The following is a 16956-nucleotide window of genomic DNA, read 5'->3' on the forward strand; positions in this document are numbered from 1 at the left end:
TTTACCTTTACACAGCAAGCTTTGAGCCTGTACACTTCTGTGAAGTTGGCGCTCTGCGCTTCCCGGATAAGGAAAATTCAGGTTTGTGTAGGGAAGCAAGCTTCTAGTTCTCATAGTTGCAGGCTGAACGAACCTTGGCAACTGTACGGCTCGTGGACTTCAACTCCCAGAATTCCCCAGCCACAATCATAGGGTCATAGTGCACAGAGAAAGTTTATCAGTGCTTTTCCCCAATTCTCTCCTTCATATTCTCAACACTCCACAGGTAAAATTACACGTGCATTTTTTTTTACTAGAGGTTGAAAATCAGCGCACCAATAAAATCTTTGCCTGCGTCTACATTATCCTAAATATGTGGGGGGAAAAATGTGTAATGAAAAATACTCACTCCACATCTGCCATCTTGATCAGCAGCTGGATCCGAACAGATGTTGGGAAATCAACTGCAGGACGACGAGAGAGCACAGACAGACACTTTTACAAAAGTGATTCCCCTTCATTGTACCTTAAATAGCTGTATCAATAGCATTTAAGATTTATATACCTGGGCAGTTTCTGGGGAGTTTTACAGAGTCAGCAACTTGCCCCCAACAATCTTATATACCACTGGGAAGCGGTATATAAGTCTAAGTGCCATTCTATTTCTATTTCTCCTCTACCCTGCCCTTATCCTATTCTATAGCCGTGATGTTGCTGTGATTAAAATGCAGCATTGCAGGCTGACTCTGCCCACTGCCAGCAGTTTGATCCTCACCAGCTCAAGTTTGGTTCAGACTTCCATCCTTCCGAGGTGGGTAAAATGAGGACCCAGATTATTGGGGGCAAGAGTCTGACACTGTACACTGCTTAGAGAGGGCTGTAAAGCACTGTGAAGCGGTATATAAGTCTATTGATATTGCCTTCCTTCCTTCCTTCCCTCTCTCCCTTTCTCATTCTTCTTCCTGGTGGTGCAGTGGTTAGAATGCAGTACTGCAGGCTGACTGCCCACTGCCAGGAGTTTGATCCTGACCAGCTCAAGGTTGACTCGCAGCCTTCTATCCTACCGAAGTCGGTAAAATGGGGACCCAGATTATTGGGGGCAAGAGGCTGACACTGTAAACTGCTTAGAGAGAGCTGTAAAGCACTGTGAAGCAGTATATAAGTCTAAGCGCTAATGCTATATGCATCTGCACCAGAAGCAATTAGCAAAAAAGGCTCAATAACATTTTTGTCTCATCCAGCCTTCCTGGAGTAAATTTTGTCAGATAATTCATGAACTGGCAGAGACATGGTAACAAGGTCAGCCAATGAATAGGCATAGCAACTAAGTCAGCCAATTGGGAGCTGAGACAGACTGGAGCCAGGGCGTGTCTTAGTCTGCAGCTTCTGAGTCTGTTCAGAGAAACTGAAACCAGAGTGTGTGCTGTCTGCTCTGCTGAAATGAAACTAACTGTTCTCTCCTGCCTTGCGTTCTGCCTGTAACTATTCAACTATTGGTATTGTAAATACTTCATCTGTTATTATGTATATAAAGAAGTGAATGAATCCAACTGAATCAGTTATCTGTGTGTGCTTCTGGATTTGATTTTTGCAAGAACTCTGACAGGTTATGGGCCCATAGCACACAGAAGACTGAATTGTAATTAAGCTGAAAGACTGCCTGTGTAAGAAACCAGGCAGAGAAGGTTTTTGCAGGATGGCTGCTGACACACCAGCACCCAAAGTCCTTTTACCTCGATGAACAAACAAATGAATTTCGGTTAGAATGTCTTGTAAAGCCAGGCCCTTCAAGGTTTTCAGTTCCATGATGTCTGAGCAAAATGTCAAGGAGATTCAGGTTCCGTGGCGTTGGCAGCAGCCCCAAATCTCTTTCATTTCGAATAATTTTTTAACCAAAAGTTCTGACAGCAGTAAGAACCCACAGAAGCTAAAAACAGAACCGAGGAAAGAAGGAGAAAATAAAAGAGAGAAAGCTAAAAGTGCAATAAGAAAAAAAAGGAAAGTAGAATAAAAAGGGGAAAAAATATCAAGAAAAATATTAAATGGCTTCTGATGTTCTTCCCAGCAGTTATAGAACAATGATAAGGCTGGAAGGGACCTCAGAGGTCTTCTAGTCCAACCCTCTGCTCAAGGCAAGATATCATGTAGCCGTAATGGTGAACCTATGGAACGCGTGCCACAGGTGGTCCACGTAGCCATATCAGTGGGCACGTGAGCTCAGCTCCAGCACACAAGTGTGCACCGGCCAGCTGATTTTCAGACCTTCTGGACCTACCAGAAGTAAGGAAACAAGCTGTTTCCTGCCTCCAGAGGGCCTGGGGGGTATTGGGAAGGCCAGTTTTTGTCTCTCACCTGGCTCCAGAGCCTCTCTTTGAGTCTGGGAAGGGCGAAAACGGCTTTCCTCACCGCTCCCAGACCCTCCAGAGGCCAGAAATGGCCCATTTCCCAACTTCTGGTTGGACAGGAAGTGTCATTTTGCTGTCCCCAGCCTCCAGAGCCTCTCTAGGAGTCTCTGGAGGCTGGGAACAGCAAAAAAAGTCACTTCCTATCCAACCGGAAGTTGGAAACGGACCTTTTTTGGCCTCCGGGGGGGTGGGGAAGGCCATTTTCACCCTCCCCAAACTCATAGAGAGGCTCTGGAGCCAGGTGAAAGAAAAAACAGGCCTTCCGGGCCATCACCTGCCAGGAGCGGGGAGCGGGAGTGGGGGGTTGTGCGCGCATGTACAGGGGTGGGGCACATAGAATTATGTGTGTGGGCATGCACGACCTCCCCACCCCCCATCCTGGCACGCGATGGCAACAAGATTTCTATTCCTTTCCACCCCATTTTTACTATTCTATTCCCATTCCATCCCACTGCATCCCAGTAAGCCACCTGCACACTGATTCCCATTTGAAGGATACTGCGGTAGGCGGAAGTAAAGTCCAGATTCAGCATCCAGTCCAAGATGTTGGCGATATCAGACTTGAGCGGCTGCCCCGTGCAAGTGTAGACAGTCTCTTCGGTCACTTTGCCAAAAGCCATGTTCGTGCTCTGCAAGATGGAAGAGAGAAATGAGGAATCATTGCTTTGTTTGCTGAAGGAGAGTCATTTCTCCAGCGAAGACCAGCTGCTGGCTTAAGAGGACCAGGAGAACTGGACTAAACCACTATCAGAGTTTCTTGCAAAAATCAAACCCAGAAGCACACGCAGATAACTGATTCATCTCAATTCATTAACTTCTTTATATACATAATAACAGATGAAGTATTTACAATACCAATAGCTGATTCTTCCAACATGGTAGAAGTTACAGCACAAGGCAGGAGAGAACAGTTAATTTCATTTCAGCAGAGCAGACAAGCACACACACGCACACACACAGGTTTCAGTTTCAATTCTCAGCACAGACTCAGAAGCTGCAGACTAAGACATGCTCTGGCTTCAGTTTGTCTCAGCTCCCAACTGGCTGACTTAGTTGCCTATTCATTGGCTGACCTCGTTACCATGTCTCTGCCAGTTCATGAATAAACTGACAACCACTGGCCGTTAAATCAACTTACGACTTAGCAACCACAACTGAGCCCAACATTTTATGTTGCCAGCCGGGAAATTTGTTAAGCGAGCCTTGCCCCCATTTTACGACTTTTCCGGCCATCTTTGTTAGGCGAATCGCCGCCAAGTAAGACGGTGGTTAAGCCAATCTGGCTTCCCCATTGACTTTGCTCGTCAGAAATTCGCAAAAGGAGATCACGTGACACCCCCCACGCCCCCGGGGACACCGCCACTGTCATAAATGCAAATCAACAGTTGAGCATCCGAATGTAAATTACGTGACCATTTGGGAATGCTGCAATGGTCGTTAAATGTGAAAAACGGCCATAAGTTACCGTTTTCAGGGTTGTCGTAAGTGAACTGTTGTAAGTTAAGAACCACCTGTATATATCCTCATTTCCCTCGGCAATTGGAGAGAAGTTTGTAAGGATCTCGGAGGTAGGAATGAAGGCAACAACTTCTGTTACAATGCATAGTAGTTGCACCCTGGCAACAAAGCCAATGTTTGCTCTGATCCAATAGAACCCTCCCAAAGTTCCTCGACTTACAACAGTTCATTTAGTGACCGAGGTTACAACGGCCATGAAAGAAGTCACTTTAGGACTGCTTTTCACACTTAAGACCGTTGCAACGTCTCCATGGTCATGTGATCAAAATTTGCCCGCTAGGCAACTGACTCGTATTTATATACAGAGTAACAGAGCTGGAAGGGACCTTGTAGGTCATCTAGTCCAACCCCCCGCTGTCAGTGGGCCGAGTCAGTGAGAGAAGCCGGATTTCACTGAACTGCACGATTCACTTAACAAATCGCAGCGATTCGTTTAACAACGGCGGCAAAAAAGGTCATCAAATTCAGCCATGGGTCACTTAACCTCTGCCTTGTTTAGCAACGGTGTGAGGTCATAAGTCAAAATGACGACCTGTACTTCAACCCCTGATGTAACCGGTGGCTCCGTTGCGCTGTTGGTGCTTGCTACCGGCAGTCTCGGGTTAGAAAGAGGAAGTTGTTACTTCCTGCTGTTACCCTATGCCTCCCACCGACCTGTACGCTCTCACAGAGAGGGCCTTCTCAGGGTGCCGTCCGCCAGACAATGTCGGCTGGCGGCCCCCAGGAGCAGGGCCTTCTCTGTGGGAGCTCCTACGCTTTGGAACGAACTTCCCCCTGGTTTACGTCAAGTGCCTGATCTTCGGACTTTTCGCCGTGAGCTGAAAACGCATCTATTTATTCAAGCGGGACTGGCCTAATTAAATTTTAATTTGGGGTTATTTATATTTTAGGGTTTTTAAACTATTTTAAATGTTTTAAATTTTTTAAATTTTTGGCCATTTTGTAATATGTTTTGTTTTAGTCTTGTTTTTAATGTATATATTGCGCTTTTTATTTGGCTGTACACTGCCCTGAGTCCTTCGGGAGAAGGGTGGTATAAAAATCGAATAAATAATAATAATAATAATAAAGCCACACCTGTATGGAAGCCCTTACCTGCAAGATGTTCAGAGATCTGCGCATATCACCGTTGGACAGTGTCACCAAGGCTTTCATTCCGTCGTCGCTCACATCAACGCTGAAAGAACAACGAGGACTTGAAATAGGCCGTCAAGAATCCTGCTGTTTCCTGCACACCCACCCCTCCCATCAGGCGTAAAATCCGGCAGGTTCTAGAGAACCGGCGGTGGAAATTTTGAGTAGTTCAGAGAACCGGCAAATGCCACCTCCTGTGGCAATGTGAGGATATTGCTCCTTAGTTCTAGGTTGGATCTCTCTTTGATAAGCTTCCATCCAATTAAGTCTTGTCCTAACCTCTGGTACTTTGGAGCAGTGGACACCAACCGGTTGTCCGTGGACCACTGGTGGTCCATGAGAAAACTTTGGTGGTCCGCATTTGCATTTTTTTATATTGCAGAAAATCAGGCATCCTCAAACTACACCCCCCTGGGACAGATATGTGCAGTGAATATTTTTGTTGCTGCCGAGAGTCTCCCCCTTCGGGGTCTTTTTGTGCGGGTCGGAGGGGGACAGAAATTCCAACTCGGGGTCTGCTTCAGCCTCCTGGTATGGGGCTTTGGGTGACGGCTGGAGGGAAGTGCCGCTGGTGGCGAAGAGCCGGAGGGCCTTGTTCCAGTGGGACTGCATCATGGCCTGGAACTGGCTGACCATCTCAGCCCACTGAGCCTCCAGGCACCAGTACCTTGCCTTGCACTCCCGCAGGTCTTCCCTCTGCTTGGAAAGCCTATGCTTGTAGTCCTCAGTGAGGAGCTTCTACTGAGCCTCCTTCTTGGTCAGATCCAATTTGAACTGAGCTGTTTTGCCAACTCTTTCTCGTGGTGGCTGCTTAGCTCCAACAACTCCTTCCTGTTGGGGCCCTAAGGAGCCCGGGCAGGGAGGCGATGAGTGGCTGGGAGGAGAGGGGTGAGTAGAGGCTGGCGAAGCGCCCCTCGATGGGAGTGACATCGGGTTGGCCACACCCACCCAGTCACATGACCACCTAGCCACGCCCACCCAGCTGGTCATTAAGAAGATCACATTAGTGGTCCGCGGGATTTAAAATTATGAATTTAGTGGTCCCTGAGGTCTCCTGCTTTGGAGAATAGGTTGGCCCTCAACCTATTCTCTGTGTCATCGCCTCTGTGTCATCACCTGAAATATTGGAAGACTGCTATCCTTCTCTTCATTGCAGGCTAATTGATGTTCCCAACCATGAGTTGATGGGAGCAGATGCATGGGTGGGATTCAGCCGGTTCGGTGGAACCGGATGTTAATTTTAATCGGGTAGCCCGAACCGCTTGTTCCAAGGACTGGCTGACCCCGCCCACAGGTCCCCTCCCCTGCCACGCAGCCCATTTTGGATGTGAGGTAAATGCAGGGACAGTGCGGAGGCTCTGGGAGGGTGAAAAACAGGCCTACTGGAAGTCCGAAAATGGGCCCAGGGAGAGGCCATTTTCGTCCTCCTGGAGATTTGAGGAAAGCCTCTGGAGCCTTGGAGGATGAAAAACGGGCCTACTGGAAGTCCTGAAATGGGCCCGTTTCTGGCCTCCGGAGAGTCTCCGGTGCCCGGAGGAAGCCATTTTTGCCTTCCTGGAGGCTCGAGAAAAGCCTCCGGAGCCTCGGGAGGGCAAAAAAACCCCACCATGGTGTAAGAGGCCGAGTAGGCCACGCCCCCATGGCCACGCCCGCCCAGCAACCGGGCAGCAAACCGGTTGTTAAATTTTTCAATCCCACCCCTGGGTAGACGTAACACTTTGCAGAGAAATCGGGGGTTAGAAAGCCAGAAAATTGGGAGCAGCCGGATCTATGACTCCCGTCTGTCATTACCCTGAGGGTTTTCACTCACTTCTCCTTCTCGATAACATGCTTCAACCGAGGAACCATGAGTTGTGGCGTCAAAGGGCCAAACCGGAACCTGGTGCACCTGGATTGGAGAGCTGGAATTATTTTGGAGAGGTAGTTGCAGATCAGGCAAAACCGGGTGTTCTCGGTGAATTTCTCAATCACTGGAAAAGACGCGTAAAGGTCAAACGTTTAGGTTAGCGCTGGCAGATTCACGGCAGCCTTAAGACAGGCTACCAGCCGTCCTGTTGGGACGGCAGATCGAGACGGCTGCCATCAAAAAGTTAACGGCAACCGTGTCTAGGACTGTTGATCTTTGCAGCATCCCTTTCTGGATGGGGCGGGACATCAACTCACCACGCCTGAGAGCGTTTTGTGCATCCTGGGTCATGGCATCGGCTTCATCCAGAATCACCAGCTTAAAGCCTCTCCTAACAGGACAGAGAAACAAGAACTGGGAACTCTAAAAATGACAACGTCTACAGCATATAAAGAGAATTTGTATAAGATGCTTTACAGGTGGCATTTACCCCCCGACAAGAATCGCCAGAGTGTTCAAAGATAAATCTGAAAAATGCTGGAAATGTCACATCAGATACCTGGATCGTATTACCATATGTGGCGGACATGCGCTGAAGCAAAAAGATACTGAACTAAAATACACACGTGGTTGGAGAAAATTATTAAAAAACACATAGATTTTTAAGCCAGAAGTCTTTCTGTTGGGAATTATTCCCGAGATATATACTAGAGATGTAAAATATCTGATTGTGAATATTATTATAGCAGCACAGCATTGTGTTTGCTAAAAATTGGAAAAATGAGAAATTACCTTTGCAAGACGAAACAATTAGGAAGATGATGGAATGTGCAGAGATGAATAAATTGACATTTGAAATTAGAGAACAAGAAGATAAGCAATATTATAAAATATGGGGTTTATTTTATCATTGGCTAGAAGGAAAGATATGTTAGAAAAGACAATATAAGATATATGTATGAAAGAGATGTTTATTTTGAGATTGCACAAGAAGATGTGTAAACTCCCCTTTCAGCACATTGTAACTGTTTGATGAAAACTGTTTGATGATTTTTTTTGTTGTAAAAAAAAAAAACCTTAAAAAAAAAAGAACTGGGAACTCAAAAATTCAATGGATTTTACTGTAGAGCCGTGGTGGCACAGTGGTTAGAGTGCGGTACTGCAGGCGACTTCTGCTGACTGCCAGCTACCTGCAATTTGGCAGTTTGAATCTCACCGGGCTCAAGGTTGGCTCAGCCTTCCCATCCTTCCAGGGTGGGTAAAATGAGGACGCAGATTTTAAGGGGCAAGAGGCTGACTCTGTAAACTGCTTAGAGTGGGCTGTAAAAGCACTGTGAAGCAGTATAGAAGTCTAAGTCAGGGGTCGGCAACCTGCGGCTCTGGAGCCGCATGTGGCTCTTTCATCCCTCTGCTGCAGCTCCCTGTCGCTGGTTGGCTTTACAATTGATAGGCTTTTGGTTAGGACAGGTAGAGGGAAAAAGAATGCCGTGCTATGCTGGGGGAACCAGACTTCCAGTCGGCAGAGGAAAAAGGACGCCACACTAGGAGGCGGCTCTATGGTGGGGGAACTGGATTTCTGGTCAGCTCCAGAATTGAACAGGGGACTTCCGGTAAGGACCTTTGTGGCTCTTTGAGTTTTTAAGGTTGCCGACCCCTGGTCTATGTGCTATTGCTATTGTACCTACCCATTGATCACTGATTAAACCCATCTACTTGTAGGAGACGATAGATAGACACAGACAGACACATTCACAACTGGCCAGAAAACTGTCTTTTTCCAAGGAATTCAATTTGCAGAGGAGAGAAGTCTTAAAGGTGCTCACTTGAAGATGGTTCTGGTGCTGGAAAAGTTCAGGATAGGCCCTCTGACAATATCAATGCCTCGGTCGTCAGAAGCATTCAGCTAAATGAAGAAGGAACATACATTAAGAACTGTGGTGGCACAGTGGTTTAGAATGCAGCGTTGCAGGCTAATTCTGCCGACTGCCAGCAGTTCAATTCTGAGTGGCTCAACGTTGACTCAGCCTTCCATCCTTCCGAGGTTGGTAAAATGAGGACCCAGATTGTTGGGGGTGATAGGCTGACTGCTTAAGAGAGGGCTGTAAAGCACTGTGAAGTGGTATATAAGTCTAAGTGGTATTGCTATCTATCTCCATGTCTGTCTGTCTATCATCCACCCACACATCATCCATCCATCTTTCTATCTATATCTATCTTCTGCATCCATCTATCTACTGTACCCATCTAACTAACTATCTATCCATCCATCCATCTATCATGTCTTCTGTATCTATCTCTATCTCTATCTATCTATCATATAAATCTATCTATCTATCTATCCATCCATCCATCTATCTATCTATCTATCTATCTATCTATCTATCTATCTATCTATCTATCTATCTATCTATCTATCTATCTATCTATCTATCTATCTCTATCTCTATCTCTATCTATCTATCTATCTATCTATCTATCTATCTATCTATCTATCTATCTATCTCTATCTCTATCTCTATCTCTATCTCTATCTCTATCTCTATCTATCTATCTATCTATCTATCTATCTATCTATCTATCTATCTATCTATCTATCTATCTATCTATCTATCTAATCTACTGTGTTTTCCCGAAAATAAGACCCTGGCTTATATTTTTTTGAACCCCAAAATAAGACCCTGGCTTATATTTTTTTGAACCCCAAAATAAGTGTTTTGCCTTACTTTCAAAGATATCTTATTATTTTGGGGCCCATGGAGCAAGATGGGGCTCATCTTACTGATCTGCAGCTCCATCTCCCTAACTCTAACCAGAGGAAATGGCGGGGACCGGCTGCGCATGCGTTTAAATATTTCTGGAGAGGGCTTATTTTTGGGGAAGGCTTATTTGGGGGGGGTGTATTTTAGTGCATGTGCTCAAAAGCCTGATTGGGCTTATTATTAGGGAATGTTTTATTTTAAGGGAAACAGGGTGTACCTGTCTTAAGAGTTGTGGTAGCACAGTGATTAGAACGCAGAATTGCAAGCTGATTCTGCCGACGAGTTTTCCAAGTCTTTTTCCTAAAGCTTTTTAATCTCCATCTTTTGTAAGCAAAATTGAAATGGGACCAGGGGAGGCCAAAATATAAACACGTAGAACAGAACCTTGTAAACAGAACGCTGCAACATAAACAAACAAAGGGTGCTTGCAGGAATTTTCCCTCTGCATTCACCGGAAAAACGATCCGAGTCTAGTTTTAAGACCACAGAAGTGGTTACCTCTAAAACCATTGAGCCAAATTCTCTCTCTTTGTAAAGCTGTTTAGCACAGGCGAGAATCGTAGATGTCTTGCCGGTCCCGGGAGGTCCATAGAGCAGGAGGTGAGGCAAACGATCCTCGCTGATAAACTTCTGTACTGGTTGAGGGAGAGCGAGAGAGCGCAATAAACCTTTCGCTTGGCTGACAAATGACTTCTGCTTTACCTGTAAATTTATCTATTTGTACTTCTCCAATTCTAGGGTGCCCTCGTAGATGCTTGCATTTTAAGAGCACGCGCCAGCAAACAAGTTGAGGGGCACAACAGACACACACACACACACACACACACACACACACACACACACACACATATATATATATAAGTGTCTTGGCGGCGTTTAAAGTCTCATTCGTCATCTTCAGGCTTCAGCTTCGTGCTTCTGGGAACAAACACCTGCGAAAACCTCAGAAAACATATATATATATATGTTTTTGGGGGATATATATATATCCCCCAAAGACCAGCTGGCTGGCATGCATGTGCACACCGGAAACCCAAAGACCAGCTGGCTGACATGGATATGCACACCGGAAACTCAAAGACCAGCTGGCTGGCATGCATGTGCACTCCGGAAACCCAAAGACCAGCTGGCTGGCATGCATGTGCACGCCGGAAACTCAAAGACCAGCTGGCTGACATGGATATGCACACCGGAAACTCAAAGACCAGCTGGCTGGCATGCATGTGCACTCCGGAAACCCAAAGACCAGCTGGCTGGCATGCATGTGCACGCCGGAAACTCAAAGACCAGCTGGCTGACATGGATATGCACTCCGGAAACCCAAAGACCAACTGGCTGGCATGCATGTGCACTCCAGAAACCCAAAGACCAGCTGGCTGGCATGCATGTGCACGCCGGAAACTCAAAGACCAGCTGGCTAACATGTATATGCACACCGGAAACTCAAAGACCAACTGGCTGGCATGCATGTGCACTCCAGAAACCCAAAGACCAGTTGGCTGGCATGCATGTGCACGCTGGAAACCTAAAGACCAGCTATCTGGCATGCATGTGCACTCCGAGCAAAGACCAGCTATCTGGCATGCATGTGCACTCCGGAAACCCAAAGACCAGCTGGCTGGCATGCATGTGCACACCGGAAACTCAAAGACCAGCTGGCTGACATGGATATGCACACCGGAAACTCAAAGACCAGCTGGCTGGCATGCATGTGCACTCCGGAAACCCAAAGACCAGCTGGCTGGCATGCATGTGCACGCCGGAAACTCAAAGACCAGCTGGCTGACATGGATATGCACTCCGGAAACCCAAAGACCAACTGGCTGGCATGCATGTGCACTCCAGAAACCCAAAGACCAGCTGGCTGGCATGCATGTGCACGCCGGAAACTCAAAGACCAGCTGGCTAACATGTATATGCACACCGGAAACTCAAAGACCAACTGGCTGGCATGCATGTGCACTCCAGAAACCCAAAGACCAGTTGGCTGGCATGCATGTGCACGCTGGAAACCTAAAGACCAGCTATCTGGCATGCATGTGCACTCCGAGCAAAGACCAGCTATCTGGCATGCATGTGCACGGAAACTCAAAGACCAGCTATCTGGCATGCATGTGCACGGAAACTCAAAGACCAGCTGGCTAACATGTATATGCACACGAAACTCAAAGACCAGCTGGCTGGCATGCATGTGCACACCGGAAACCCAAAGACCAGCTGGCTGGCATGCATGTGCACTCCGGAAACCCAAAGACCAGCTGGCTGGCATGCATGTGCACACCGGAAACCCAAAGACCAGCTGGCTGACATGGATATGCACACCGGAAACTCAAAGACCAGCTGGCTGGCATGCATGTGCACGCCGAAAACTCAAAGACCAGCTGGCTGGCATGCATGTGCACGCCGGAAACTCAAAGACCAGCTGGCTGACATGCATGTGCACTCCAGAAACCCAAAGACCAGCTGGCTGGCATGCATGTGCACGCTGGAAACCTAAAGACCAGCTGGCTGGTGCGCATATGCTCACCGGCCAGCTGGATTTCCGGTTTCCAGCGCGCATGAAGACCAGCTGGCCGATGCTCATGCATGCATGTGCCAGAAACCAGGAGACCAGCTGGCGATGGCACACGTGCCCACAGAGAAGGCTCTGCACGCCCCCTCTGGCATGCCTGCCATAGTTTTACCATCACGGCCATAGTTTATACAGGTTGGGAATGATGGCAGCCGGAGCCTCTTTTATTGTGCACTCTAAATCGAGAGGCAGCTGCGTGTTGCTAAAGATCAGTTAAAATATTTGCACAGCTATTGAACACTTACTGGTATTCAGAATGTCCTCATGAGAAATTAGATCCCCGAGAGTCTGAGGCCGGTACTTCTCTACCCTGCCAATAAAAATAAAATGCAGATTTTCACCACTAGAGAATCCGTGTTTCCCAACCACTATATTTTTATTTCTGTTTGGAAGATCTGAGCTAAGGAAGGAGGAAGTAGTCAGCGAAAAAGCCCCAGAGATGATGTCGGGGCACCAACTAGGAGAGCAAGAAAATGCTCAGTTCTGCTTCACCTTGATTGGATCTACGACTATAGGTAGTCCTCGACTTTACGACCCCCAAATTTCTGCTGCTCAGCGAGACGGTTGTTAAGTGAATTTTAGCCCGTTTTGCGACCTTTCCTGCCGCAGTTATTAAAAGTGAACGGCTGCAGCTGTCATGCTAGCAACGTAGCTGTTAAGTGAATTTGTGACTTTTGATGGTCAGGAAGTCACAAAAGGGGGATGACGTGACCCCTGCAAACGTCATAAATATGAGTTCAATTGCCAAGCATCTGAAATTTGATCGCATAACCATGGGGATGTTGCAACAGTCATTAAGTGTGAAAAACGATCCTACATCACTTTTTTTTCAGGGCTGTTGTAACTTCAAACGCTCACTAAACGAACTGTTGTAAGTCATAGGGTTGGATACCTGTGTTAATGTAGGAACATAGGATGGGACAGAAAACCTCCAAATCTGCCACTCTGTTTGGAGACAAGCTGTCCCCTGTGCAATGAGGTGGTTGCAAAAATAAAAATGCATTGCTAAACCCCCACCCCACCCCAAATAGCGTTTACTCGTGTCCTCAAGCACCCCTTCCCACCCATTTGCTGCTGGAAAGAGAATAGAATAGAATTCTTTATTGGCCAAGTGTGATTGGACACACCAGGAATTTGTCTTTGATGCATACGGTCTCAGTGTACATAAAAAGAAAAGATACGTTCGTCAAGAATCATAAGGTTCAACACTTAATGATAGTCACAGGGTACAAATAAGCAATCAAATCATACTAGGAATCAATCAAACTGCCCAAGGAGCTGATGATACATTCTACAGAGGAATTATTGAGTCTGTCATCTGCACCTCTATCACTGTCTAGTTTGGTTCTGCAACCCAACAAGACAGACACAGACTTCAGAGGATAATTAGAACTGCAGAAAAAACAATGGCTACCAACCTGCCTTCTATTGAGGACCTGTATATTGCAGGAGTCAAAAAGAGGGTTGTGAAAATATCTACAGACTCCTCGCATCCTGGACATAAATTGTTTTAACTCCTACCCTCAAAACGACACTATAAAGCACTGCACACCAGAACAATTAGACACAAGGACAGTTTTTTCCCAAATGCCATCACTCTGCTAAGCAACTAATTCCCTCAACACTGTCAAACTACAGTATTTACTAAGTCTGCACTACTATTCATCTTCTCATCGTTCCCACCACCCATCTCCTTCCACTTATGACTGTATGACTGTAACTTGGTTGCTTTTATCCTTACGATTTATATTGATATTGTTTCCTGATTGCTTATTTGTTCCCTATGACTATCATTAAGTGTTGTACCTTAGAACTCTTGAATGTATTTTTTATGTACACTGGGAGCATATGCACCAAAACAAATTCCTTGTGTGTCCAATCACACTTGGCCAATAAAAAAAAAATTACATTAATTGCGGAACCAAACCAGACAGTTATGGAGGTGCAGATGACAACAGACTCAATCATATCTCTGTGCAAAATGCCCCTTTACAGGGTGGGTGGTGAAGGATGATGCAGATACGATACAGAATAACAAGAGCTGGAAGGGACCTTATAGGTCATCTAGTCCAACGCCTCCCGCCCAAGCAGCAGACCCTACCTACACCATTTCTGATAGATGCATGATGCACCCCCTGGAGCTCTTCCTTTGCCCCCAATCAGCCCTCCTATTGCAAGCGCCCCCCCCCGGGCTGCTTTTTGCAAGATCTTCCCCCCCCCCCATAACATAAAGCAACCCAGCCTCAGCCAGGAAGGTCAAGCAGCGCTCTGCACATGCTCAGAAGCATATTCTTTGCAGAATGCTAAGCCCCGCCCTCTAAGTGGGACCACCCCTCCCCAAAAAAAGGAGTTGCAGCGGTCCCTCGCGCCTATGCAGAAGCCTAGAGAGAGGAAACCCATCCCGTCTCCTAGCAACGGAGCATCCTCTCCTCCGCCTGGTCTTTTCCTCCCGCCCCCCCTCCGCCCACTTACCAAGGTAAGTTCGCGCTCCTCCCGGCCACCGTCGTCGCCGCTGCCTCCGCCGAACGTTCCATTCTCTCTCACTCTTTTCCCGGGAACTCCGCGCAGCCGCAATTTTGCGCTTGGCGCCCTGGCCGGCCCTGCTCTCGCGAGAGGAAGGGCGAGACTTCCGCGCGGGAGCTCCGCCTCCGTCCGCGTTGCTAAGGCCTCTTCGGATGGTCGCTAAGGGGCGCGGCCTGCACTGTAAAGTGACGGCCGGGAAAGGCCGAGGCCTCCCGGCTGGCTTATAAACCGCACCGCCCTCGCTTTCGACTCGCCCGGGGTGGGTTGTAGTGATACACGCGCCCGAACTTTTAAGGCTCTGACGGCTGGCAACCGCCTCCTAGGAGCCCTGCTGTGCGGCATTGCGCCTTGTTTGGGCTTGGAGGCTGAGCCGAGGGATAGGAGACCACAAGGAGATCCCAAAACTGCCTTATAAAAGGGGGAAAATCCATTTTAAAAAAAAGACGAGGGGGCAATAAAAAACAATGCGAAGCACCTACGTACCGTAATTGGGACAACCTGGCTTTGAAGCGAGGAGCCAGTGGGGTTTTGTTTTGTTTTTTGTTCTTCTTCTTATCCTGGATTTTTAGCCGCTTTAATAATAACAACAAAATGGGAAGAGAAGAAGGTGAAGCCGATGTGGGGGAAAAAAAAAAAGGAAATGAGCAAGCCAAATAATAAGGCCCTGAGCTATGAAACTGAAAACTCTCGTTCTTCACAACGCAGAATGAATATTGAATCCATGGAGAAAAATATGAATTGGAATTTCCATTACGTGGACAGAATTAAGCCAGTTTTGCGTACGAGCTGACCCAGGTTTTCCATTGGGGATTTTAAATAAGAGGAAACAAGAGTTTTGTTTTGTTTTTCTATTGGAAGAAGGCATGCTTTTCAGTTTGCAGAATAAGCCCAGAGTCCTTGGTCAAACCCACATTTTCAGGGTGTGTAATTTAACCTCACCTTCACAAACTCAAATCTGACCTGGTATCCAAGTATCGACTAGCAAAATAGTGCAACTCGTCCGAAACATTGAAAGCCAGAACCTCCTCCCAAATACTGAGTTTCCAACTGTTAAGAAATTTCAAAGCCAACCCTTACTGGACATCCTCTGTGGAAAAGGGTGATTTAAGCACACTTGCAGATTTAAGTGGTGCGTCGATTTATTCAAGCAAAATATCCCGACACTTTGCAAAGTTGCGCATCAGGTGTCAAGCTTGATTTGAAAGAGATTCTCTCTCTTTTTTTTAAGAACAATTTTTTATTGATTTTTTAGTCCCCCTCCTACACACATACATGATTTAACATAACATAACAACAGAGTTGGAAGGGACCTTGGAGGCCTTCTAGTCCAACCCCCCTGCCCAGGGGGTTTATGAACAGAGTATTGGCCATACCATATCTTATACAATTCAATATATTCAAATATGTTTTACTTAGTTACAGTTTTTGCCAAAATATTCTTTTTTCATAGTTTTTATTCATTTCCTAATATTTCCTTGCTCATTTTATTAAGTCACATCTTCTTTCGCCCTCAAGTTCTAATTTCTCCATTTTTATTCGTGTTCATTCTCTTTCGTTCTTTTTTTTTAATTATTTTTAGTTTTTATCCTAATATATTCAAATATATTCAGGGCTGCCTTTCTTCCATTTCATCTTTTCCTTTTCACAGCAATCCTTTCTCCTCCTCTCACTCCTTTCCCTCCCTCCTTTCTTCCTCCCTCCTTTCTTCTCTCCTCCCCTACTCCTTCTCTACTTCCCCTTCCTTTCACCCCCTCCACCCTACTTCCTCTCTATCTAACCTTCTCTCCTACTCGTTTCCCCTACCTTTCTTCCTCTCCTCTTCCCTGATTTGAAAGAGATTCTCTTGATTCAAAATTACATTCCCTCATTCTTTTTGATTATAAACTCAGGATTTTAATCGGAAGCCTTGAAACATTATTGCAATGGTGAAATACCTGAAGGTGACTTCTAAGTACATTTAAAATTCCTCCCTCTTATGGGTATGCCCGTGTTACGGTTTAGTACCAGATATAATTCCTGCACCAAACAGATCCTGCTTATTTCCTCTAGTCCAGGGGTCTGCAAACTTGGCTCTTTTAAGACTTGTGGACTTCAACTCCCAGAGTTCCTCAGCCAGCTGGCTGAGGAACTCTGGGAGTTGAAGTCCACAAGTCTTAAAAGAGCCAAGTTTGCAGACCCCTGCTCTAGTCCCATGATAGGGAATCTATAGCACATGTTTTT

The 16956-nt window shown here is 46.5% G+C and overlaps 1 protein-coding gene across 5 annotated transcripts in view; it reads right to left on the reverse strand.

Annotated features, from left to right (window-relative positions):
• The window catches only part of RFC5 (replication factor C subunit 5), a 27931-nt gene extending 13117 nt beyond the window's left edge, over positions 1 to 14814 (reverse strand). For 2 of the 5 annotated variants that reach the window (XM_058158511.1, XM_058158510.1), the window contains exons 1-10: positions 14686 to 14814; positions 12459 to 12523; positions 10140 to 10276; positions 8706 to 8785; positions 7200 to 7273; positions 6847 to 7006; positions 4998 to 5079; positions 2884 to 3013; positions 1713 to 1790; positions 389 to 443 (exon numbers count right to left, since the gene is read on the reverse strand). In XM_058158511.1, the coding sequence (XP_058014494.1) occupies positions 389 to 443; positions 1713 to 1790; positions 2884 to 3013; positions 4998 to 5079; positions 6847 to 7006; positions 7200 to 7273; positions 8706 to 8785; positions 10140 to 10276; positions 12459 to 12523; positions 14686 to 14747 (923 nt within the window). In that variant the 5' untranslated portion in view covers positions 14748 to 14814. Of the gene's footprint in view, positions 1 to 388; positions 444 to 1712; positions 1791 to 1835; positions 1953 to 2854; positions 3014 to 4997; positions 5080 to 6846; positions 7007 to 7199; positions 7274 to 8705; positions 8786 to 10139; positions 10277 to 12458; positions 12524 to 14685 lie in introns of those variants that run through there. The other 3 variants (XM_058158513.1, XM_058158514.1, XM_058158512.1) reach the window with 3 other exon arrangements.
• Positions 14815 to 16956: the final 2142 nt, after the last annotated feature.

The sequence above is a fragment of the Ahaetulla prasina genome, chromosome 15 (assembly GCF_028640845.1).
Source record: "Ahaetulla prasina isolate Xishuangbanna chromosome 15, ASM2864084v1, whole genome shotgun sequence".
Classification (NCBI taxonomy): domain Eukaryota; kingdom Metazoa; phylum Chordata; class Lepidosauria; order Squamata; family Colubridae; genus Ahaetulla; species Ahaetulla prasina.